Source organism: Mixophyes fleayi, chromosome 5, assembly GCF_038048845.1.
Source record: "Mixophyes fleayi isolate aMixFle1 chromosome 5, aMixFle1.hap1, whole genome shotgun sequence".
Taxonomy (NCBI): Eukaryota; Metazoa; Chordata; class Amphibia; order Anura; family Limnodynastidae; genus Mixophyes; species Mixophyes fleayi.
In genome coordinates, this window is record NC_134406.1 from 165394243 (window position 1) to 165419065 (window position 24823).

General features: G+C 41.1%; 1 protein-coding gene across 1 annotated transcript in view; it reads left to right on the plus strand.

The window, feature by feature from the left end:
• Positions 1-1139: 1139 nt before the first annotated feature.
• LOC142158730 (pyrimidine-specific ribonucleoside hydrolase RihA-like) overlaps positions 1140-24823 on the plus strand; it is an 84795-nt gene continuing 61111 nt past the window's right edge. Inside the window, exons 1-3 of the mRNA XM_075212969.1 lie at positions 1140-1173; positions 3335-3529; positions 13116-13306. Of these exons, the coding sequence (XP_075069070.1) occupies positions 3514-3529; positions 13116-13306 (207 nt within the window). The 5' untranslated portion in view covers positions 1140-1173; positions 3335-3513. The remainder of the gene's footprint in view (positions 1174-3334; positions 3530-13115; positions 13307-24823) is intronic.

Here is a 24823-nt window from a genome sequence, read left to right on the forward strand (position 1 = left end):
TGTGTGTGTGTAAAAAACTACCGGGTGACAGAGTGCTCAAGCTGCAGCGCCACCTGCTGGGCGGAGTTATATACTACACTGACCTACTAAATTCTTAGCATTATCTAATATATAAAAGCCTAGTGGCGTGTGTGTGTGGCGATGAAGATGACAAGAACCTTTTTAACACCTTAAGTCACTTGATTTGACTAGAATGCATGAGTATCATGCACGGGTTAACTTGTGAATCAATATGAAATTATGCAACACTCTGTACCTGTACATCATTTATTTATTTTGTCTCTGTTTCACTATGTTTACACCAGAAATTAACAATTTAATTTGTGCCATATGATGCTAGAATTCTTTTTAATCTGCTCTTTAAAAACTCAAGCTCAGTATTTTGTGGCTGAATTTCAGTGTGGGGAAAAATATATAACGCTCCTTCTTTATAACCCCTGTATGTAAACTTATACAACTCCCTTTACAATGAAAAAATAGAACTATCATTGTGTTTCAACAACACAGCATATTTTGAAATCATTTAGTAGAATTGAGATTACCCTTTCTTTAATCTGTAATCAATGCTTAACAAATGTTATATATTTAATTTTATGTTTGTTGATAACTGTATACAAATGGATTGCACCATTGCAGACAGAAAAAGATACTGCAACAACACACACCTAAAGTTGCCAACTACCGTAAGCTTGATAATATTGCATGAAGATTCTGTGCTGTGTGGGACATAAGTAACTTACTATGGTTACAGCAGAAAGTTAATAAGAATAACCAATTCATATCATTAGCTTTAGAAAGATGCATTCACGTTAGTAAACAAGTTGCTGCTAAGTAAGAAACTAACAGGAAATACAGAAAATTCCTTACAGCTGATAAGGTGGTGTTGGCAAACGTTTCAATGGCATCTTTTTAAATAACAATCAGTCAAGATGTATGTCTGTCCTTATCTGACAATTCTAGCATATGACAGCAGGTTTACAAGTATTTTTGGTTTTGTCTCTCTACTAAACCTCCAATAAACTACAAGCCTTTATCTATCCCAATCTGTTGCCGCCTTACACGCTGTGACATCAGCTATCCTGGCTTATCGCTAGCATACAGAGCATCACATAGAGCAATGCAATGCTGCAAGTCAAACAGCGGAGTGGCTGTGTATGGTGGAGTCTCAACAAGGTAAGTTTATATGGATGTGTTTGGAGGCTATATAATATGGTTAGGAATTGTTGAGGACAATAATACATGTGTATATATGAATAGTGGCACATATTATGCTTGGAGAGGAGGGACAGCAATAAAGGAAGTTACCGTATATAGAAGTGTGTCTAGTGGCTATTTAATATGCTTGGAGAAGGAGAGCAACATGGTCTCACATTGATACTATGTACTATGGCTTGACATTGGGGTGCTATATAATATGAACATCTGAGAGGGTAAAGGTAGTGTAAGTAATCCATTACAAATCTAAATTACTGTTGAATGTTATATTTATTACATTCACAGTAATGGTAAGTACATGCCAAGCAGTATAGATTTGCAGTGGCTAGAGACCAAGGAGCTATTGCTTCACCAGGTGTATTGTTTACTGATGTACCACACAGTATTAACTTATAATGCATAAGAGTTGTGCAGGGGCAAATGCAGGATATCTACAGGAGGGTTTCCAAATTGGCATGTGCAGGGCCATCTTAACAACATTATGGGCCACCGGACAAAGCAGTGCATTGGGGCCCCTATATATATATATATATATATATATATATATATATATAAATATATATATATATATATATATATATATATATATATATATATATATGTATAGAGATACAGATATAGATATATAGAGATAGAGATAGATAGATGTACTTGCTCAGTGACCCTTGAAGGGTTTTTTTGCAGGTTTTTTCTTTTGCAGGATTATTTATTCTAATTAAGAGCCCTGTCTATGGTGCCCCCTTGCCCGTGGGGCCCCCGGGCACCTGCCCTTCGTGCCCAATGGAAAAGATGGCCCTGGGCATGTGGAAGCACGTACCACTGCTATATATGTTCTGTTATTGTCATTTAATCTATTTTATAATCTCTTATTTTTTTCAACATTACAGGGAAATCTAGGCTTTTAGTTTCACTGTGCATGCACACATCTGCAAAAGCAAGCGGAGTAAGGGGCCAAGCGCACAGCTGGATTAAGGAAGGGGCTCCCAGGACACATATGTTTTAAGGGATTATGGCACTAAAACTTCACTGTCCAAATTGTTAGCCTGACCTTCACATGTACAACATATGTGCCTCTATGCAACTCAGGCAGGCCAGGCAATTACTATACTGATTCTGCAGATATAAAACTGTCCTGCTTTGTCAAAGCATCAGGAACAGGGCACACATGTCTTCCTTGAACAGCTCACCATGAGATGGGCGGTGGGTTCCATGTGTATCTGAGGGGTGAGAATTTAATTCTGCGCTTAACATGGGAGATTTCAGTTTGCAGCAACATATTGCCACACAATTAATCAAGTGCTGCATAAACTATTGAACACATTTAAGGAAGAGATGCTCAGGCTTGGTTCCCCGAGAACCAAACACACCCGAAATTAGCAGATCCGGCTCCGCTCGGTACTTTCACGGACCCTTAGAATTGAAAACGAGGCAAAACGTCATTGTCACATCATCAGATCTCGGATCTTGCGATTTTTGGGTTCTATAAGTACCACCCTCCACGGCAATCGAGCGCCATTTCACAGAGGGACGCAGAAGGGGTAGCACAGTTCTTGGTAGTCTGTAGAGCAGTTGGGTAGCGTCATAGGTAGAATAGAAAGAGGAGAGGGTAGCAGTGTTCTTCAAAGTCTACAGTGACATTCAGGAGAGCTCCATTGCTCCATTGCTAATTGTCATTGCTGAAATACAAATAATAGGTCTGGCAGGCTTGGTCTTCTAAATCTGCAGTCTTTGTTTGAAAGTGTAAGAAAATGTTTTGACCTGTGAGGTGGTCAAAATTGACTGCAAATGACTTAAAATTAGTGTTATTGAGGTTAATAATAATGTAGGGGGGAAAAAAGAGCCAAAATCTGTGATTTTAGCAAACAAATCGGGATTTTAGGGGAAAAAAAATCGGGATCCAAAACCAAAACCAAAACACGCAAGGGCAGTTTTGCCATTTTGCCAAAACCAAAACCAAAACACAAAGTTAATCCAGATCCAAAACCAAAACCAGAACACGGGGGTCAGTGAACATCTCTAATTTAAGGGAGAGGAGTTGACTTGGCTATGTTCCCCTTATGTAGCCTCTTCAGTTTTTTTTCTAAACTACTTAAATCTTCTCTTCCAAATATATTTGCAGTAAACTGGAGAGGAATTGAGAGGAACTGGAAAGATTACCCAAGAGAATAACATAAAGCCTGAAGGAATACAAAGCAAGCAGAAGAGATCTTTTATTTAAAGCACAACATTCTTATGTTCTGAGAGACTTCTCTGTAGAGACACAGCAAGATAGCAGCTTTGTTTGTGTACTTTGTTTTCATGGCGAACAAACAAGGTATGTATTCTTTTTTTTCAAAATTGTATTTATATACTGTTCCCCTTTACCAAACTCTCAAATGCTATGGCAAATCATTGGAGATATATGAAGATAATTTGTACATGTATATGTCATTGAACTAGTAATAAACTGTGATTAACTGTATCATTTTGGCAACACAGAAGTTACAATTTATTAACCATTACCTACAGTCATTTGTAACATGCTACAAATAAATTTAGCTAGTGGTAATTTCTTATTTTAGCACTATCCCAAAATAGATGTGTCTTTCTTTTTGCATAAATTTTATTAGAATCACTGTTAATTTAGTGTTTCTCCACTGAAAGTTTGTTTTGTTTTAGAGACGGAGTACAATTAGCTGACTGTATATTTAGCCAAGGCAGTGTAATGTATGCATACATTTAAATTCAGTGGTACTTTGCAAAACTCAAAGTGGATATTTCACAAGTTGAAAACGAAAGGAACATTATTTATATATATATATATATATATATATAAATATATATATATATATATATATATATATATATATATATATATGTGTGTGTGTTTTGCCCAAAAGATTAGTACTTCACAAAATTAGCTGGGACAGTGTGTGAAGTTAAAGCATCATCTTGCCCCTACATACTGGAAACCTGGAGGTGCTAACCTGACTGAGCTTTTCAATTGTCCCTTTGTACATGGTGTCAGTTCTTAGGGCATGAGTGAGAGGGCACAAATCTGAAGCAGGGACACATGGAAATTAATATTTTAGGTTGACTTGGTTAAAGTTGAGGGCAAGGTATACATCTATTTTCAATTTTGCCCCAGGCACTAAAATGTCTAGTTATGGGTCGACAGATGGCAGCAGCAGTTGAATTTTAAGTGGGTATGAGGCCTGAGGCATTTCTAAAGCATGTATATTTGTTTGTTTTTTCCTTTTTCTGCATATACACTGCATTTTGTTTATGCACAATAACTCCTCTTAAAGTTTTTCAATTCAATTTTCTGTCACATCTCAGAGAGATGTATAAGTTTTGTGTTTACCATGTACTGCCATTGAAATTAACGTACATTTTTAACTTTTTTAACATGCATCAGATATATTGAAATGGAACAAAAAAAAAATTCAAAACAGTGCACTGAATCAGAGTAAAGTTGATCTTTAAGCGAGTGTAGCTCAGTGGAGATTGGGGTAGTTGTGAGGAGATAGGTTTTCAGAAAGCATCTAAATATTGAAGGTTGTGGAAAAGTCTGAGGGTGGTAGGAAATTCCATAAGTTGGTAACAGCAAGGGGCGTCTTGTAGGTGGGAGTGACTACGAGAGGGAGATTATTTTGATATGAGATTTGAAATGTATGAAGGGGTATTGTTGTTGAGGGCTTTGTAGATAAGGGTGAGTAATGCGAATTGGATTCTGGAGGATACAGGTAGCCAATGTATGGATATGCACATTGGTATACCAGATGTGGATCAGCGAGAAAGGAAAATCAGTGGCATTTAAGATGGATTGAAGGGGGATAAATGGAGTGAGGGGAATACTAAATAGCAGAATGTTGCAGTAGTCAAGATGGGAAATGATGAGAGAATGGATAAAAGTTTTGGTTGCATGTTGGGTAAGAAAATGGCATATTCTAGCACTATTTCTAAGAGGGCGGTGACAGAACTGGAAGAGAGACAGGATTCGAGGAATAGGATAAAAGGTGTAACACCAAAGCAGCGTTCTTGTGAGAGTGAGGAAATTATGGTGTTATTAACAATGAGGGAGATTTGAGGGGATTTGGTGACTCTAGGAGGGAAAATGATAAATTCTGTTTTGGAAATGTTGGAAGGGTTGGGACATCCATTTGGGGGTAGCAGAGAGACAGTTAGTTACATGAGATAGTACAGAAGGGGAGAGGTTAAGGGAAGAGATGTAGATTTGGGTGTCATCAGTGTAGAGGTGGTACTGGTGGTTGAATAAGTGAACTAGCTCCCAAAGTGAAGAGGAGAACAGTGAAAAATATAGAGGGCCAAGAATAGAGCATTGTGGACCCCAAAAGATAGAGTGAGTGGAGGGAAGGATGGGTCAGAGGTAGAGACATTAAAGGAATGGTTCGATAGAAAGTGAACCAGGGAAGAACTGTGTTGGAGAGAGGGTGTATAATAGAAAAGGGTGAACAACAGTGTCAAAAGCTCCACTGAGGTTTAGGAGAATGTCACTAAATTAGCGTACTGGAGGTTACGTGCTGGTATTGGTGCTGCTCGAGATAGAGATGCAGAGTTTAACGCACCTCCAATCTTCACCAGTGACCCCTGCAAGGAGATTTGGAATTCTCTGCAGGAGACTGAGGGTTGCGTTCCTCAAACTGAGCCACCAGTGAGGTAACAGATGGTAGAGGGTAGTCAGACAGGCTGGTTTGGTAATGTTCGCACAGTGGAGATGCACCAAGGAAATCCAGAAGAATGGCCCAGAGGCAAGCCAGGTCAATAGGGGGTGGTCAGCACGGTACACAAGGAGATCTAATAGAGTAGTCACAACAGCCAGGTCAAAACACAGGAAGGCAATCAGAACCAGGAATAATCAGAAGCAGAACAGGAACAAGCCAAAGTCATACACTGGAGATCAAAACATAGACAATGGATAGCAATGCTGGAGCTGGGGGATCTAATACTCTGGCATCTGTATGGTGCCAGAGACCTCTTTAAATAGATTGTGGGGCCTGCTGATTAGCGCCTGTGGTCCAGCATCAGGGGACGCCGCCAGAGCTTCCTGTAGCATCACCTTGCTAGGCAACGGGACGTGCATGGGCATTGATACCAGCAGTGAAGCTGGAAGAGCCGTGTCTGGTTGCTAAGCAACCAGGTGTGGCCAAGTGGACAGAAGGCGGCCGTCCCTGGATGAAAGAGGGAGAACGCCTTACAGTATGGAGAAATTACTTTTGACTTTGTTGTAAGTAGATCATTGATGACATTTGTGAGAGCAGTTTCAATGGAATATAGATAAAATAGTGAGCACTCTCCGTGAAATGTATAAATTTAAATGCAGCTTCTGTGTACAATAAATATAACGGACTTTATAAATGGATGAAATGCTTAGGTTTGAAGCAAAACTACACGGAAAAAGTTTTACTCTTGCCGGGATCCTTCCACTTCCGCTTTACAAGTGCGGTTCAATGTCGGAAGACACTGCAGGGAAATGACTAAACATCGTTTTTATCAAGAAGTACCATCAGGATATTTGAACATTCCAGCAGCGGATTGAAACAAGAATATAGGGACAGTGGTAGGGTAAGACTCTAATCTTTTTTAGTGTTTCATTGGGGCTATATGCCTCCCGATGCTACTATCATCTTTTCCCCACAGAGCTGTGACTATTTACACAATTATAGTGTGATGTATTTGCTGGATGTTACATATACCTTCTGATTTTGTTAATATCAGCTGCCTCTGTTACATTGCGCTTCTAATTTTTGTTGTTCTTAGTTTTAATGGAATGTTGGGGGTGGAAGCCTGATTGTAGACAGTCGAGAAAGGAATGAGAGGAAAGAAAGTGAGATAGGTGATTGTATAGTAGTTGTTCAAGTAGTTTTGAGACAAAGGGGTGGAAAGAAATAGAGTGATATTTGGAGAGAGAGAATGGGTCGAGAGATTATTTCTTTTGAACTGGTGAGATGAGTGCATGTTTAAAGGAGGGTGGATATATGCTAGTGTAAATAGACAGGTTGAAAGAGCAGAGAGGTTGGAATGGTTGAGGGGACAGATTGAAGGGTGAAATGATTAAATGAGTTGAAGACACTTGGTCTTCGGTTACTCTAGAGAATGAATGGTGGGTGGATTTGGGAGAGTAGGAATTGGTGGGTAGTTAGGTGAAATTAGGCATGAGGAAATATCTTGTTAAATTATGTCAATTTTGTCTTTGATATAGGTGGCAAAATTATGGGCTGTGAGGGAGGAAGAGGGAGGAGGTGCAGGTAGGCATAGAAGTGAGTTGAAGATTGCAAAGAGCAGACATGATTTAGAAAGCTGGGTGAATATTAAAGATTTAAACTATATTTGTGTGACAATTGAAATGGCAGTGCTATAAGATGGGTTGAATATGAAATGCCAACAGTCAAAATGTCGACACCAAAATGTCAAAACTCATAATGTCTACATGTTCTTAATGTTGACACAGTTGTGTCACAGTAGACAGGGTTGTAAAGTTGATATTCAAAATGTCAACATAAATAGACAGCTGTAAACACTAAAACAACAAAACATGTAGAAACCCCCCAACAACGGTTTGTCTCCCTCCCAAACAGGTTTACCCTGTCTCCCTTATGTATGGCAGATTGTGAAGCCAACATAGAGGGTCTAGCCGAATGCTCCCTGGCCCCTTCGACTCGGAAGAAGTATTGAGCTGCTTGGAACAAGTGGTGCACTTTCCAAAGGCACGGCCATGGTAGTGGCCCCATTGAAGGTAGATATGTGTGCCTTGGGGTGTGTTGGTTGTCCCCTGTTTGCGGATATTCCATGGTAAATGCTGGGGCATCCTTGTTGGCCTGGCGGATGTCGACTCTGACTGCTCTCTTTCTGCACCACCATACCTTTTACAATAAATTTCCTTTGCTTTTGCCACATTTAAGTTGTCTGTGTTGTTATTTTATGGTTTAGTTAAATGGTAAGAGTGTAAGGTAAGGAAAGGATATCAGCCGTTAAGCATTTTAATATCCTGGGATAGAAACTGTGGCAGACTCAGCGATTCCAATGCATCTCAGTCTGTTTAAACTGTTTAAGTTGGTTGTCATTATATTCTCCTGACTTCAGGTTACTCAGGTGCTTAGTATTGCTATAAATGTTGAGAGTGCCGTTCCACGGCTGGCTACACCATTGACTCCTTGCATGTTATAGCATTTGCTCACTTAGGCATTGTGCTCTGTATCAGTTTGAAGTCTGCTTGTTGTTTAACCCTGCTTGTTCTTACTCTTCTGTGTCTATCATACTCCCTAATTTTGTTTTGTGACCCTGATAATTCTGTTAGAAACAATCCAAAAATCAGAACAAGCAGCTGTCTATTCATGCTCTTAATATTGCTGTTTCTTTTGTTTGATATTTTCCTTGTCTGGTTTTAGGAATCCAATCTACTATTCTGTTTTATGTAACTGCCCTTAATATTAACATATACTATTGCACAGAAAACCATGAGTACTGGTGAGCACAGAGCACTCTATGAAAAATAAAAGCTGCTATAGGTGTAGAGTGAACACATTTCTATAGGTTTAGCTGGGATTCCTGGGAAGTTGGTGGCATTCATTACACCAGTGAAAAGTCATAGTTATGCATTCCATAATGGAACAGTTTCTAAATGAATCATGTAACAAGTGACATCACTACTCCACAAATATAAGACTATATTTTACATATATCCATGTTATATTATAAAGATAACTTTCATAGCTCTTTATAAAGGTATTCATATCACTCATTTATCACTGCATATATGGTCTTAAAGATCAGTCTTAGGAATTATTTCCACTGATCCCTAGTGCTCTCAATTATGTCTTTGCCTGAAGCAATACAGGCTCCTCAGATTCTCCGGAAAGTTTTATGCCTATTATTTTCTTTGCAGCTGAGAAATTAAATTTACTCAACAGTAAACACAGGATATTACAAACTTCTTAATATATCAGTTTTAGAATGTATTAATACGAATGTGGGAAATTAGGGGGGAAGCACCAGGCAAAGCAAATCAAACGTTACAATAAACCCTTCATAACTTAAGAGATTTATTGTATATGGGCATTTTCTCTTTTTTGCATATTTCGCTGCTTGGTTCTCTCTCTCTACGAGTGGAGATCCAACACATATTCTAAGGCTTTCACTTAGACCCACTGTGTCAGCTCTCGTCTGCTCCAGACAAACCTGATCAGTGCCGATGGTAAATGGCAGAGCTCCTGTCTATATTTGGATACCAGTGCCTTGTTAAGTACAACAAATTGTTCTATTTTTGAGAAAGGAAATGACTATTACACTTCTTAAAGTGGAAACCCCAATTTTAAAGCTTCAGGACTGAGGCTATTAGTCTTAAACTTGGAGATGTCCTAGTATAAGTAAAATAATTAATCCAAGTTGAATTCATTATTTCTTAGAGCCATGAAGACCCATTCATTTTTTTTCTAAAGAAATATTCCTTCAGAATATAAATTCTTTACTACGTCATGCCCAAAATGTTTAAGTCGCTCCACACATTTGCATAATACTCTAGCATTTGCAACATGTTTACTGTATGATCTGAGTTACAGACATTATTGCCCAAAATTCCTCACCAATTCTATATGTTAAATATTGATGCATTAAAACCTGGCCTAATATATTTCAACATAAGTATTTTGCCAACTTGTTCCATTATCCTTCTCTCTTAATTTTTAATGTATTTGTAACTATGCGTTCAAATACAGAAACATAAATATCTATATACATAAAAGTACAATACATGATTCTAAATGCAAACATATAGTTTTAACAAAATATCTGACACAGAACATAAACCTTGCTTATATTTTATTGTACAATACAGATTACATACATAGGGCGCACGTCAGGACATGCATATAAATACAAAGTAGAAAATAGTTTGGAAAAAAGTCCAAAAAAATTCCTTTGGAATTATCTATTTCGTATATTTCTTCAGCCGTGTATTTTCAATTTTCCTCCAAGCCATAGCCAAAAGAAAAAAGAAAAAGAACTCATGTGCAGTATTGTCAATACTGAGGTAATTCTTTGTCTCTATACTTCCACCTTATGGCTAAAATAGTATTTAAGTGAAATAATTGAATATTGCTACTGTAGAACCACTTGGTGTGTATAGAATAAAATTAGATTGCAGGGGCATTAGCCCCTTAAGCTGTACTCACACAATAAGAAAGGAAATGCAGCCTCATATGCACACCGAGATTGATCAATACATCTCCATTCCTTCTCAGGGTTGTCAGTACTCGTGAATATGAAAAATAAAAATCAAAAATTCCAGAATCTGGCATAATACCCGTCAATTGAGTGATAATATAAAATTGGAATCAACATAGCATGAGGTGTGTTTTATATTGCATAACGGAGCATCTCCTCCTACTATGTTAGCTGTGATAGAATCAAACCAAATTCCATAAAAGTCAGCACAGCATATGCATATGATTTAATATAAAAACATGATAAAAACAAAATGACAAATATCAACTCAAGCAGCTCTCTATAGAAAGTATATGTACTCCTACCAGAAATCGGAGTTACAGTCAGCAGCAAAAGAAGTGGGATCTCATGCCACATAGGCGGGATAGCCTCCTCTTCTTATGGTAGTAGTAATTGAGTCAGAAGATCAGGGTTGAAATGCGTTGGTTTGTTTTGAATTTCTTCTAACTCAATTACTACTACCATAAATAGAGGAGGCTATCCTAAGGTGGCGGTATAGAGACAAAGAATTACCTCAGTATTGACAATACTGCACATGAGTTCTTTTTCTTTTTTCTTTTGGCTATGGCTTGGAGGACAATTGAAAATACACGGCTGAAGAAATATGCGAAATAGATCATTCCAAAGGAATTTTTTGGGACTTTTTTTGGACTTTATTCCAAACTATTTTCTACTTTGTATTTATATGCATGTCCTGACATGCGCCCTATGTATGTAATCTGTATTGTATTATCCATTGTCAGAGATTTTGTGGTTTCTCATACATACAGGGACAGCAGGTGCGAGGGAGCGCTGAAGAAGGGTTTTTTTATGTTCTTTTGCTAGATTATATTTTATTGTACAGTATGCAAAATTTAACTCAATGTTGTATAGCTATATATTGTTGCTGTTACCAGATTTTACCCTTGTTAATTATCAGACCAATTTGCATAAAAACATAGCAGGAAATATATGGAGTAAGGCAAAATTTGTCAAAGATTAATTCTGACTAAATATTATTTGCTTTTTATATTTTAGTGATTTACATCGAGATTTGCAATTTACCTAAAGGCTTCTAAATGCAAATCTTGATCAAAATCTACACTTTTCTTAAACCTCCAATCAAAAAGTTGCCATTAAACTCACAATAAAGTAATTTATTTGGTTATATACTGTCGAGATTGTTTGAAAACCAGTGAGATGAGCTTTCAAATTAATTTCAACGGGAGCAGGAATCTCATAGGAATGCATAGCTGAGGAAATAATGCAAATTTGCTTCCCGCTGCGTTGTTCTCAATGGGGCAGGAGGTCAGTACCTGCTCAGCCAATCACAAGCAGCCAGAAAGTATGCATTTCTACTGGAAATGTATTTCAATGGGCTTTCTTTTTTTATCAATTGTGGATTTTTTGGGATTACTTTACTATATTATATTTTAACTTATAAATAAAATTAATTTTTCAATAGATCTCCCCCTAAATGCTTAGTAACTATCGAATGCAATTCTATGCGTACTATTATTTGAACACTAGGCAGTGAATAGTAAGATGATGGTCAAAGTCTCAGAAAAGGAAGGGACAGCCCGTGCAGACAGACTATCTCATATTCAGGTCTATTTATAATTATGTGTTGATAACAAAGATCTTCTATGACTGCTTATCATAGCAATAGTAAATCAGTTATCCCAGCAATTTATTAATAAAATATCGATGAGTTATACTCAGCTTTCCCACCATACTGGCTAGCAGCGGTAAGAGAAGTCTCACCAATTCACCAGTCAGTTTTGGATGCATCTCTGCAAACATGACCCAACTTGCCAGTTCACGTATATGCAGTGCCGTAACTAGAACTTTTGGTGCCCTGGGCGAGACAGGGCACCGGCGCCCCCCCATCTAAGTGGGAGTGGCATTTGACAAGTGGGTGTGGCTAGAACTTTAGTGAAAGAATTGTTATATGCAGACACACAGTGGTATATTTAAAACATATAGCGATATAATATTTTATGCAGTTAAGTTAATATGTGTAGGTTTAAGTGAGTTTAATATATTGTGATCTGTTTCATGGAGGGGAGAGAGAGAGAGAGAGAGAGATAGAGAAAGATATTTTCACTTACAAGACTTTGAAGCTTCAACCTTTAAGTCCCGCAGCGGAACGCATGTGCGTTGCAAATGCCGAACTTCCTGTCAGTGGAGCGCACATGCGTTCCACTGCGGGACTTAAGGGTTGAAGCTTCAAAGTCTTGTAAGTGAATGTGAATCTCTCTCTCTCTCTTGGAGGCAGGTATGGAGGCAGATAGTGGGCGGCTGCTGCGCCCCCTTGGCCTTGCGCCCTGGGTGACGGCACCGCCCGCATCACCCTTCCTGAGATGGCAATAACCGAAAGGAGAATTGCGGCAGTACATGCACTGCTGCGCTCCTTGTTAAATAAGTTTCCCCATGCTTTGCATAGGCAAGTGTTTGCTGGAGTAAGCCAACCAATCTCTTTACTGGCGGCAACTACCTCCAGCAATAGGACAGCGGTAACCTTTGATAGATAAGGCTTGAACACCTGTTTTTGCCAAAGTTAGGGCTTCTCTAAACAACAAATACACCCATAATGCAATTTGGATGTGGGAAAAAAAAGGGCCATCCTTGTTCATGTAGTCTAAAAATGGAACCTTTAATCTGCATTGTAAATAAGTGTTAATATTCCTCTTCTCTAGCAGCGACATCCCAGAAAAAATTGATTCTTATCGATGTGGACTGTGGTACGGATGATGCCCAGGCTATTATGATGGCAATCGCTGCTCCCAATATTGAAATTTTGGGGATCACATGTGTGGGAGGCAATACACCATTGGACAATGTCTGCAAAAATGTACTGCGTGTCCTTAAATTGTGTGACAGATCTGATGTAAGTAATGTTTCTACATGTTATCTGTTTTGAATGTCCACATGTTCTTTTAAATATTGTGATTTAAAAGTTAATTCTAAGATTGTGTGAGTGTAAATTAATATGTTTGTATTAATTGGAACACCAATTTTGTTATATAAACAATGTGAAAGAGTGAAAATAGGAGTAAAATGTCAAGAACATATGAAAATGCAGTTGCCATAAACTTTAGAGAGCACCATCATGAGTTTACTAGAAGCTTGAAATGTGTAGCAATTGAACACATTAATCAACATTCATGGAATGGAGACAGGGTGAGATGCTTATTGGATTTCAAAGTTTAAATCTTTGGGATTTCATGGTTTAAATAGAGAACTTGATTTAATTTCTCTCAATTTGTTTGATTGTCTCCATTTATCAAAGAAATATTGTAGTGGCAGTTGAGTGTGTATTAATATATAAGGAAATTTGATAACAAGCCCTATTGCCGGGAATAACGCTCTTCGCCCTTTCATAAATAGACCCCTTAGTTATATATGAGTGATTTGCACATTGGCTTGTTGCTTAGTAATGATTTTATTTCAGGTGAACATTTTAACTGTCTATGTCATGGTTTATTTCTTTTGAATATCAGCTGTTTGTAATTATTGCTTTACCCGGATGACTTTGTTGTGTAACACTGAAAATTGCAAACAAAAAGTGTTAACATGTATAATAAAAGTTTGTTTTTAAATACTGTGACTGTAAAGACTTTGGTTTCTGCCTACGTCTAATCTTCTGCATTACCTCGTTTGCAGTCTTGGAAGAGGTGAGTTTTATATTTCTTTTCAGCATAGTTTTGACAAGATGTGGGTATCAGGACATTGAAACTGGGTTTTAGCCTGCTGGACACCCATTCTCGCCCAAACTGTGTTTTACATTGCTTGAATTGTGTTGTAGTAACCATGTTTGTATGAATGTATTCTATGTCCATTGTAAAATATGAAATGTTGCAAGGTGAGGTGGCACACACTACTACTATTATGTAAGTGTGCTTTTGTTTGTATACTGCTAGTTATGTAGACATCCCACTGAGTCGCATCTTGCAGTGCCTCTTTGCTGTGGGCTGACTGGTACCTCCTGACCACTTACTATGGATCAGGACTGCTGGGTAGCAGGCAGATCGTTGACACAGAGAAGCTGAGTTCAACTTAACAAAATTCACATCAATCTGTGATTTCCAAAATTACTTGCTAGTTGCATTATTCAGACAGTTTCTAAGATACAAAATAAAAAACAACACAGGAAACAAAGGTAACAACCTTCTGCTGTGCATTCAGACTAAAAAGATATGCTGGTCACTTCTGAGACTTAATTAGCAAGATTAGCCTACCTTCAGAAGTTACAAAAACAAATTTCCTCCTACATGGCATATCACTACATTTCCAATACAAAAATACAACACAATATAAAAAATCAGTACATTTGCAATGATATACAGCGTCACTGTGCCCTTAATTGAAATAAATGTCTACAATAAGTTATTTCTATGTGATCCAGCCGTATATTATTTTGTGCTGTGTGTTTCACCCACTATTTGTCTGGGTGAGTTATTTAACCCACTTTAATGTACCAGGAGGGCCAGGTGCCACGCATAGGGCTGACCTTTTGGGGTTCTTTAGCAGCAACTGAGGAGAATAAGGTAAAATAATTACTCACATTTTTCAATTCCAATCCGATTTCAGATTGGTTTACATTGGGTTTCCACTTTAGCAATGGTGGATTCTGTGGCAAATGGCGATTTTATGGCTTTATGTTTGCTAAGAAATATAAAACATGCCACACACCAGGCTTTCAGGTTCTGTCACTTACCTCTTCGCTGCCTTTCTAAGTTATCCCTGCGGTCCTCAGGCTCTGCTGGTTTCAGACCTCTCTAAGATACTGTCCAGTCTGTCTACACTCCAGAGATCCCTCCAGAATCAGAGTATGGGTGCAGCCATCTTGGCTACAGTCACATAATTCCTCTTAGCCAATCAGGTGATAACCGCCTCCATTCAGAGATTGCCTCCAAAATCAGTCCATTGGAGCTGCCATCTTGGATATACTCACCTGATCCATCTCAGCAACTCAGAGTGCTGCTTCTGTCCAGCTTATTGCAGTCTCCAATCAGTAATCAGCAACAACTATAAGGACTTCCTGGAGTCCTTACCTGTTGCCAGTGCAACGTTGTATTTCAGACGCGAACCTGGTTCCCAGAAGTTTGCAGTCTTGCTATCTATCTTTCTTTAGCCTTGCTATTAATCCAGCTCTTACAGTGCAGTCTGCATTCTGGCTCCAGTCTGATTCCAGCACTCTGGTTCCATTCCAGCATTCCGGTTACAGCAATCCGCATCCAGCATTCCAGTTCCATTACGGTTACAGGAATCCTCTTCCAGTATTCCGGTTATAGCATTCCGGTTCCATTCCAGTTACAGCAATCCTCTTTCAGCATTCCGGTTCCAGTCCAGTCCAGCAATCCAGTTCCTGTTTGCTCTCCTCTGTTAGGGCTAGATTTACTAAGCTGCAGGTTTGAAAAAGTGGGGAAGTTGCCTATAGCAACCAATCAGATTCTAGCTTTCATTTATTTAGTACTTTCTACAATAAAACAGCTATAATCTGATTGGTTGCTATAGGTAACATCCTCACTTTTTCAAACCCGCAGCTTAGTAAATCTAACCCTTAGTGTAATTACCATCTGCACCAGTCCATTTACTACATGCAGAGGAACATTATCAGGCCACCCAGCTTTGTCCACGTAGTCACCAGTCCAGCTCCAGAGACCCAACCCAGTCTGGGTACAAAAAGATACTCAGGCATGACAAAACAGAGTTTTGAGAAAGACAGATATACATATTAATGGAAAGGCTGGGTGGTTGACTCTTGAATTCTTGTCCGATCACTCATTTAACTGAGCCTCTATAGCTAGTAAACCGAATCACCATGATATTCTTACATGTTTTCTTATCTCTTCCCCTCAGTTTCTTATTATATTTGGAATTCCTTAGTTTGCTGCAAATAATCCATTTATTAACTAGGACTCGAGGACAAGTTAATTTCACAAAAGACGTGCTCCTGTGTCTGAATTAGAACTTCCTCTTGTAGAATAGAACCACTAATTTCTTTTCCCAGGCATTGGAACATTTACCTCCTAAATAGAAAGCATTATCTGATATCTGTTACTGGAAGAATGCTGAAAAATTACCACCTTATAGACCAAACCAGTTTTGGATCTGGATTACCTTCGGGTTTTGGTTTTGGTTTTGCCCAAACCGCCCTTGCGTGTTTTGGTTTTGGATCTGTATTTTTTTTAGAAACATTGCTAAAATATGCTAAAATCACATATTTCTGCTCTTTTTTTGATCCTACATTATTATTAACCTCACTAACACTAATTTCAAGTCATTTGCAGTCAATTTTGACCACCTCACAGATCACAATATTATTTTCATACACTTTCAAACAAAGATTGCAGCAGTTCTTGCCAGTTATAAGAAAAAGGCCATTGTCATGCCTGGGCATAAGACCAAAAATCCACCTCTTATGTGTGGAATTATTTTTACACAAATCCTGTTGTCTAGCCAATTGTAGAGTTTTTAAAGCCACACTCATTAGAGGTAGGGACCTTAACCATCTAGGATCCTCATCCATGTTATGGCATTTGAAGCGAGTTCATGGAAAGCTGTTTGGAAAATCAGAAACTTATGTTAAAAAAATAACAACAAGCAGTCCAGCATCATCTACCTCCCTTCTCTCATCTAGATCCCAGCACCTGCAATCTACACCCCCAACACCTTCATATCAATATCCTCACAAGTGATGGGAGTTAGTCCTGCATCCAAGTTGCTAAGGCTAGATGACTCCTCCACTAACCATGATTCCTCTGAAGAATTATTGAGCGTTAGTCCCGCTGCTGCTGCTGGGGGTGGATCTTCAACCTAGAAGAATACTACTAGTAGTTTACAACAATCGACTGTTAAACAATCCTTTGCTAGAGGAAGAAAGTAAGAAAGCTGTCACCCAGTCGCAAAGCGGATCACAGACGCCATGGGGACTATGCTGGTATTAGATCTGTGTCCAATGTCCACTATTAATGCAGCTGGTTTTAGACAGTTACTTGAGGTCTTCTGTCCCTATTACCAAATTCCATCACAACACAATTTTACTAGAAAAGCTATTCCTCACCTCTACAAGAGAGTTCATAAAAATGTAATTATTGGGCTTCAAAATGCCATTCTAGCCACTGTACGTTTAACCAGAGATATGTGGACAAGTGGAACTGGGCAAACTAAAGATTATATGACTGTGATAATGACATGCAGGAGATGCTGTTTGTGTCCCGAAAAATTTAGGGTAATTTTCGGGATTCTGCAACAGCATGTAGGAGAATGCAGCAGCTGCAAGATGACTAGACTTTTAGGGAAATGTACTTTAGTCCAGCGAAGTAGTCACCTGTGAAGAGTGCAGACACGGTTAGCTTGAGTCAACTGATTTCCTTAATTATACTTTTTGAGAAGCAGCTGGAGAAATTGAAGGATGAAATAAAACTATGCAAATTCGCTAACTATATTGTAATTGTAGATCTAGGACTTGAAAAACTATGCAAATTCGCTAACTATATTGTAATTGTAGATCTAGGACTTACCGTATTTCCCCATGTATAAGACGCACCTTTTTCGCCCAAATTCTAGGTCTAAAAAAAAGGTGCGTCTTATACACTGCAAGCGCTACTTACCTCAATAAAGAAGTCGGAAGTCGGTGGGAGAGAGGAGTCCCCGCTGGCTGTGTCCCCGCTGGCTGTGTTGAACAGCGTGTCCTGCTGGCTGTGTCCCCGCTGGCTGTGTTGAACAGCATGTCCCGCTGGCTGTGTCCCCGCTGGCTGTGTTGAACAGCGTGTCCTGCTGGCTGTGTCCCCGCTGGCTGTGTTGAACAGCATGTCCCCGCTGGCTGTGTCCCCGCTGGCTGTGTTGAACAGCGTGTCCTGCTGGCTGTGTCCCCGCTGGCTGTGTTGAAGAGCGTGTCCTGCTGGCTGTGTGTCACTCACCGGACTGTGAGTGCTTCTTCCCGGACATTTAGGAACCGTGGCCGTCCTCCATCCTGAGGGACTGCGCATGCGCAGCCCTTTCCATACCTCCAGTGTATGTTCTTTTAACTAAATTGGCAGATCAGGCAACCTCCCTATATTAAGCACCTGTGGTCAACACCACGTTGCCTGATCTTGGAGTCTCATTCCCCATGAGTCTCTGAAGGTGTTCCTGTGTTTCCTCGTTTAGTCAGCCCAGCTGATCCCTGTGGTTTCCAAACCACTTCTACCTCTGTGGTTTCCAAACCACTTCTACTACTGTGGTTCCCATACCACTTCTACCATCTACTGTATCATCGTGACTGTGAGCTGATTCCTATCCGCTGCCTCCGTGCACTACAGTCTTCTAACCACTTCAACTCTACCATGTATCATTGGGACTGTTAGCTGATGCCTATCCGCTGCCTCCGTGCACTACAGGCTTCAACCTGCAACTCGTCTGTGTTTCATCATCGTGACTGTTCGGCTGATTCCTATCCGCTGCCTCCGTGCACTACAGTCTTCAACCTGCAACCCGTCTGTGTTTCATCGTGACTGTTTGGCTGATTCCTATCCGCTGCCCCTGTGCGCTTCAGTCTTCAGCCCTTGTCAACTCTCCCGTGTTTCCTTGAGTCTGCTGCCACTATTGCTACCCGCTACTCTCCGTGACCAACTGTTCCAGTTCAACTCTGCTCCGGTGTCCCATCGTTACTGCACCTACTGGTTGCTATTGGCTACCTCCGTGTTCCCGCAGAGACCCGCTGCTGTTACTTCTCAGCGCTACTCATCCATCTACTACTGATCCGCTCTCCACGCCTTCCTGTGTTCCCTGCTGGTCTACCTACCTGTGCGCTGCACCTGCTAGACCACTGCTTCACCCATCCAGGGACTTTGCATCCTGCCGGCCTCCTGCCGTTCAGGTATCTCTGCAATCCTGTCTGACTGCCTTCTCCTGAACCACGGTATGCATACTTCCCATTGACTGTGCTGTGTATTGCATACCTTGCTGGACTGTGTTGGTTCTCCTCTGGAGTGTACTATCCGCTGAGTCTATTGCCATCATTGACTGTGTTGGTTCTCCTCTGGAGTGTACTATCTGCTGACTCTATTGCCATCATTGACTGTGTTATCTCATGCTGGATTACTTCAAGAGACTTTCTATATTGGCAGTGTTGTTCAGTCATTTATACATTTATATTGTGCATATTACTGTGGATCAAAGTCAAGGTGCCCGTGTATATATTGTGTTGCAGTCTCTCCCCGTGCACCTCCTCACTATAGCAGTGGTACAACTTGCTACTGCAGACCACTGACTCCTGTTTACAGTTTCACCCGTTCCAGTATCCTCTCACATAGCAGTGGTACAACTTGCTAACGCAGACCACTGACTCCCCGGATACCTCCACTTGGATTCCATTCCTTCACTCAGACAGCGGTACAACTTGCTATCCGCAGACCGCTGACTCTCATCACCTCCTCGTTTCTGTTGGACATTCCTCCTCACTATAGCAGTGGTACAACTTGCTACCGCAGACCACTGACTACCTTCACGTGTCCTTTGTCCATACAGTTCCTCGTGTATTACTACTTCCATATTGCCAGTGCTGCTAGTCATAGACTTTCCTGAGCATCTCATCATCTGCTATTTCCTGTTCCGTGATCACCCTGCTACCAGAGTACCATATTACCACCTATACTGCTCTGGTAAGCCTATCACCTGGTGATCCCTGGGTAAAGACTCCTAGTGCCCGTGACAGTAAGATCAGGCCATGACAGACCCAGATACGGAACCTACCGCTAAAGAGATGCTGCAGCATCTGGTCAGCCGTGTGGAGCAACAGGATGCTCGCCAACAGCTGTTACTTCAATGTTACCAATCTTTAACCTCCCAAGGAACATCTGGACAGACCGTTACAGCTAATGTTGAAGCTCCTGTGCTTTCCTCCGTTTCCCCAGTGCCATCCCAGGTGTCTACAGTTCCTACGCTACACCTGCCTACTCCGTCAAAATATGACGGGGACCCCAAAACTTGTAGAGGTTTCCTTAACCAATGTTCAGTCCATTTTGAACTTCAACCTCAAAATTTTTCTACCCATCGTTCCAGGGTGGCCTATCTTATCTCATTGTTTTCTGGACAAGCCCTGGCTTGGGCCTCCCCTCTGTGGGAGAGAAACGATCCAATTCTACAAGATAGTGCCAAATTCATTTCCACGTTCCGAAGTGTGTTCGATGAACCAGGTCGTGTGACCTCCGCTGCTTCCAGCATTCTTCGTTTGCGACAAGGCTCCCATACAGTAGGACAGTATGTCATTCAATTTAGGATCTTAGCCTCTGAACTTCAGTGGAACTCTGAAGCATTAGTTGCCGCCTTCTGGCAGGGGCTTTCCGATAAAATTAAGGATGTACTGACTACCCAAGAACTTCCTTCGTCACTAGAAGATTTGATCTCTCTTTGCCATCGTGTAGATATGAGATTTCGTGAAAGAGAGTCTGAGAAAACAACGGCTGTCAAAGCACCTCTTCGTTCTAACCCTCAATTTCGTCCAGCTCCATCCTCTGCGATTCCCATGGAGATAGGACGTTCCAAATTATCTTCAGAGGAGAGGAAACGAAGAGTAAAGAATAGACTCTGCATCTATTGTGCTGATTCCACGCATATGCTCAGCTCTTGCCCTAAGAGATCGGGAAATGCCAGGCCCTAACTAGTTCTGGAGAGGTGAAGTTAGGGTCCCTGGAGTCCTCTCCATTGTCTATGAAATCTAAAGTCTGCGCTTTCGATGTTACGATTTCCTTTGCTACCAAATCCTTTGAGTCACAGGCATTGATTGATTCCGGAGCAGCAGGAAATTTCATTTCTAAATCACTAGTGAATCAATGGTCCCTACCAGTGATCACTTTAAAAACACCCATTACTGTGACGGCTATAGATGGATCACGCCTCATCAATGGTCTCATCACCCAGAGTACGTCTCCAGTAACCCTTCAGATTGGTGTACTACACCATGAAGAAATTTCGTTTTTAATTCTTCCAGTTACGACAAGTCCGATTGTCTTAGGCCTTCCATGGCTTCAGTGTCACTCTCCCCAGATTGACTGGCGCACCCCTCAAGTTACGTCTTGGGGGTCTGAATGTCACCATCGTTGTCTCTCTCAAGTTATTCCTCTTAAAGTACAGCAATCTTCCATCTCATCTTCCTCCCCGGGACTCCCTCCTCAGTATGCTTCATTTGCCGATGTGTTTGATAAAGCTCAGTCTGAACGTCTTCCTCCTCATCGTTCTTGGGATTGTCCGATCGACCTTCTACCTGGCAAGACTCCTCCCAGGGGTCGGGTCTATCCTCTCTCGTTACCTGAAACTCAAGCCACATCTGAGTACATACAGGAGAATCTCCAGCGTGGGTTCATTCGACCTTCCACCTCTCCCGCTGGAGCTGGGTTCTTCTTCGTCAAAAAGAAGGATGGATCATTACGCCCTTGTATAGATTTTCGTGGACTCAACGCCATTACTATCAAGAATCGGTATCCCATTCCGCTGATCACTGAGCTATTTGATCGCATCAAGGGAGCTCGGATATTTACTAAGTTGGATCTTCGTGGTGCCTACAATTTAATTAGAATCCGTTCCGGTGACGAATGGAAGACCGCGTTTAACACCAGAGATGGGCATTACGAATATTTAGTAATGCCCTTCGGGCTGTGTAATGCCCCCGCTGTTTTCCAGGGTTTCATCAATGAGATCTTTCGGGACTTATTATATGTATGTGTCGTTGTCTACCTGGACGACATATTGATCTTCTCACAGGACCTGCCTTCTCATCACCAACATGTGGCAGAGGTCCTCTCCAGACTACGGAAAAACTCGTTGTTCTGTAAATTGGAAAAATGTTCATTCGAGTTACCCCAGATTCCATTCTTGGGGTATATAGTTTCCGGAGTTGGCCTGAAGATGGATCCAGACAAAGTAAATGCTGTACTACATTGGCCTCAGCCAACTACTCTTCGTGCCATCCAGCGTTTTTTAGGTTTTGCCAATTACTATAGACGCTTCATTCAAGACTTTTCATCCATTGCATCTCCCATTGTGGCCCTAACTCGGAAAGGGGCTAATACTAAGCAATGGTCATCTGAGGCTCTCCAAGCCTTTCAAATCCTCAAAGAGTCCTTCTCGTCTGCTCCCATTCTGCGACAGCCTAATGTGACACTCCCCTTCTTCCTAGAAGTAGATGCCTCTAATGTGGGCTTAGGAGCTATTCTCTCCCAACGCTCGGAGCAACAAAAATTACATCCTTGTGCCTTCTACTCTCGGGGTCTTCTGCCCGCAGAGAAAAATTATACTATCGGGGACAAGGAGTTGCTGGCCATCAAAGCTGCATTAGAGGAATGGAGATACTTGTTGGAAGGAGCTCGCCACCCGGTGACGATCTTCACGGATCATAAGAACTTGTCATATTTGCAATCTGCTCAATGCTTGAACCCTCGTCAAGCAAGATGGTCTCTTTTCTTTTCCCGTTTTGAATTAATTATAACCTTCAAACCAGCCGCTAAGAACAAGAAAGCTGACGCTCTATCTCGAGCTTTTGTGACGTCCTCTGATGTAGAAGAGGTTCCCAACCATGCTATTCTAGACCCCAAATGTATTTCTCTGGCTGCTTCATCCACCAAAATGCTACCATTTGGGAAGACCCTTGTGCCTCCTACTCTGAGGAGGAAAATCCTTTCGTGGTTCCATGCCTCTCGTTTTTCTGGACACGCCGGTGAACACAAGACCTTTGAGATTCTCTCTCGTAGTTACTGGTGGCCTTCAATGAGGAGAGACGTCAAAGAGTTTATTGCTTCCTGTGATTTATGTTCTCAGTTTAAATCCTCCCGCAGAACTCCAGCAGGGTTGCTGCGACCACTACCCATTCCGTCCAAGCCTTGGACCCATATTAGTATGGATTTCGTTACTGATTTGCCACCAAGTAAGAATCACAATACTATTTGGGTAGTGGTAGACAGATTTTCGAAGATGGCCCATTTCGTCCCTCTGTCCGGTTTACCTTCCTCGTCTACTCTGGCTGAACATTTCATTAAAGAAATCTTCCGCATCCATGGATGTCCGTCTGAGATTGTGTCGGATAGAGGAGTACAATTCGTTTCCAGATTCTGGCGGGCCCTTTGTAAAACCTTGGGCATACGATTAGCACTCTCATCTTCTTACCATCCGCAATCTAACGGACAAACGGAACGAGTCAATCAAGATCTTGAGACCTTTATTAGGATGTTCTCTTCAGCCAACCAAGACAGCTGGGTAGAATTGCTCCCTTGGGCTGAATTCGCCCATAACAACATGTACCATGAGTCATCATCCAAAACTCCATTCTTTGTGGTCTACGGTCACCATCCGTCTTTTCCGGAATTTCCTGCCCTCCCGCCCACCCAAGTTCCTGCTGTGGAGACTGCTTGTCAGACCTTCAAAAATATCTGGTCTCAGGTCAAAACCTGTTTAAAGAAGACATCTAACAAATATAAGTCTTTCGCAGATAAGAAGAGGCGGGCTATTCCACCACTAAAAATTGGAGATCGTGTCTGGTTATCTACCAAAAATATTCGTTTGAAGGTTCCATCTATGAAATTCGCCCCTCGTTTTATTGGTCCATATAGGATCATTCAAGTTATCAATCCAGTATGTGTTAAACTTCTTCTTCCTAAGAATCTTCGGATCTCCAATGCCTTCCATGTGTCCTTGCTCAAACCTCTCATCATCAACCGTTTCTCGACTCCTCCCTCAGCACCGCAGCCAGTTCAAGTTCATCAGGAGGAGGATTTCGAGATTACTGAGGTATTGGATGCAAAAATTTCGCGAGGAGTCCTCCGTTTCCTCGTTCATTGGAAGGGCTTTGGTCCTGAAGAGCGTTCATGGATCAAAGCTGAAGATCTTAATGCTCCTGCCCTTCTGAAGAAGTTTTATTCCAAAAATCCGGACAAGCCCGGTTCCAGGCGTTCTGTGCCCACCTTTAAAAGGGGGGGTACTGTCACTCACCGGACTGTGAGTGCTTCTTCCCGGACATTTAGGAACCGTGGCCGTCCTCCATCCTGAGGGACTGCGCATGCGCAGCCCTTTCCATACCTCCAGTGTATGTTCCTTTAACTAAATTGGCAGATCAGGCAACCTCCCTATATTAAGCACCTGTGGTCAACACCACGTTGCCTGATCTTGGAGTCTCATTCCCCATGAGTCTCTGAAGGTGTTCCTGTGTTTCCTCGTTTAGTCAGCCCAGCTGATCCCTGTGGTTTCCAAACCACTTCTACCTCTGTGGTTTCCAAACCACTTCTACTACTGTGGTTCCCATACCACTTCTACCATCTACTGTATCATCGTGACTGTGAGCTGATTCCTATCCGCTGCCTCCGTGCACTACAGTCTTCTAACCACTTCAACTCTACCATGTATCATTGGGACTGTTAGCTGATGCCTATCC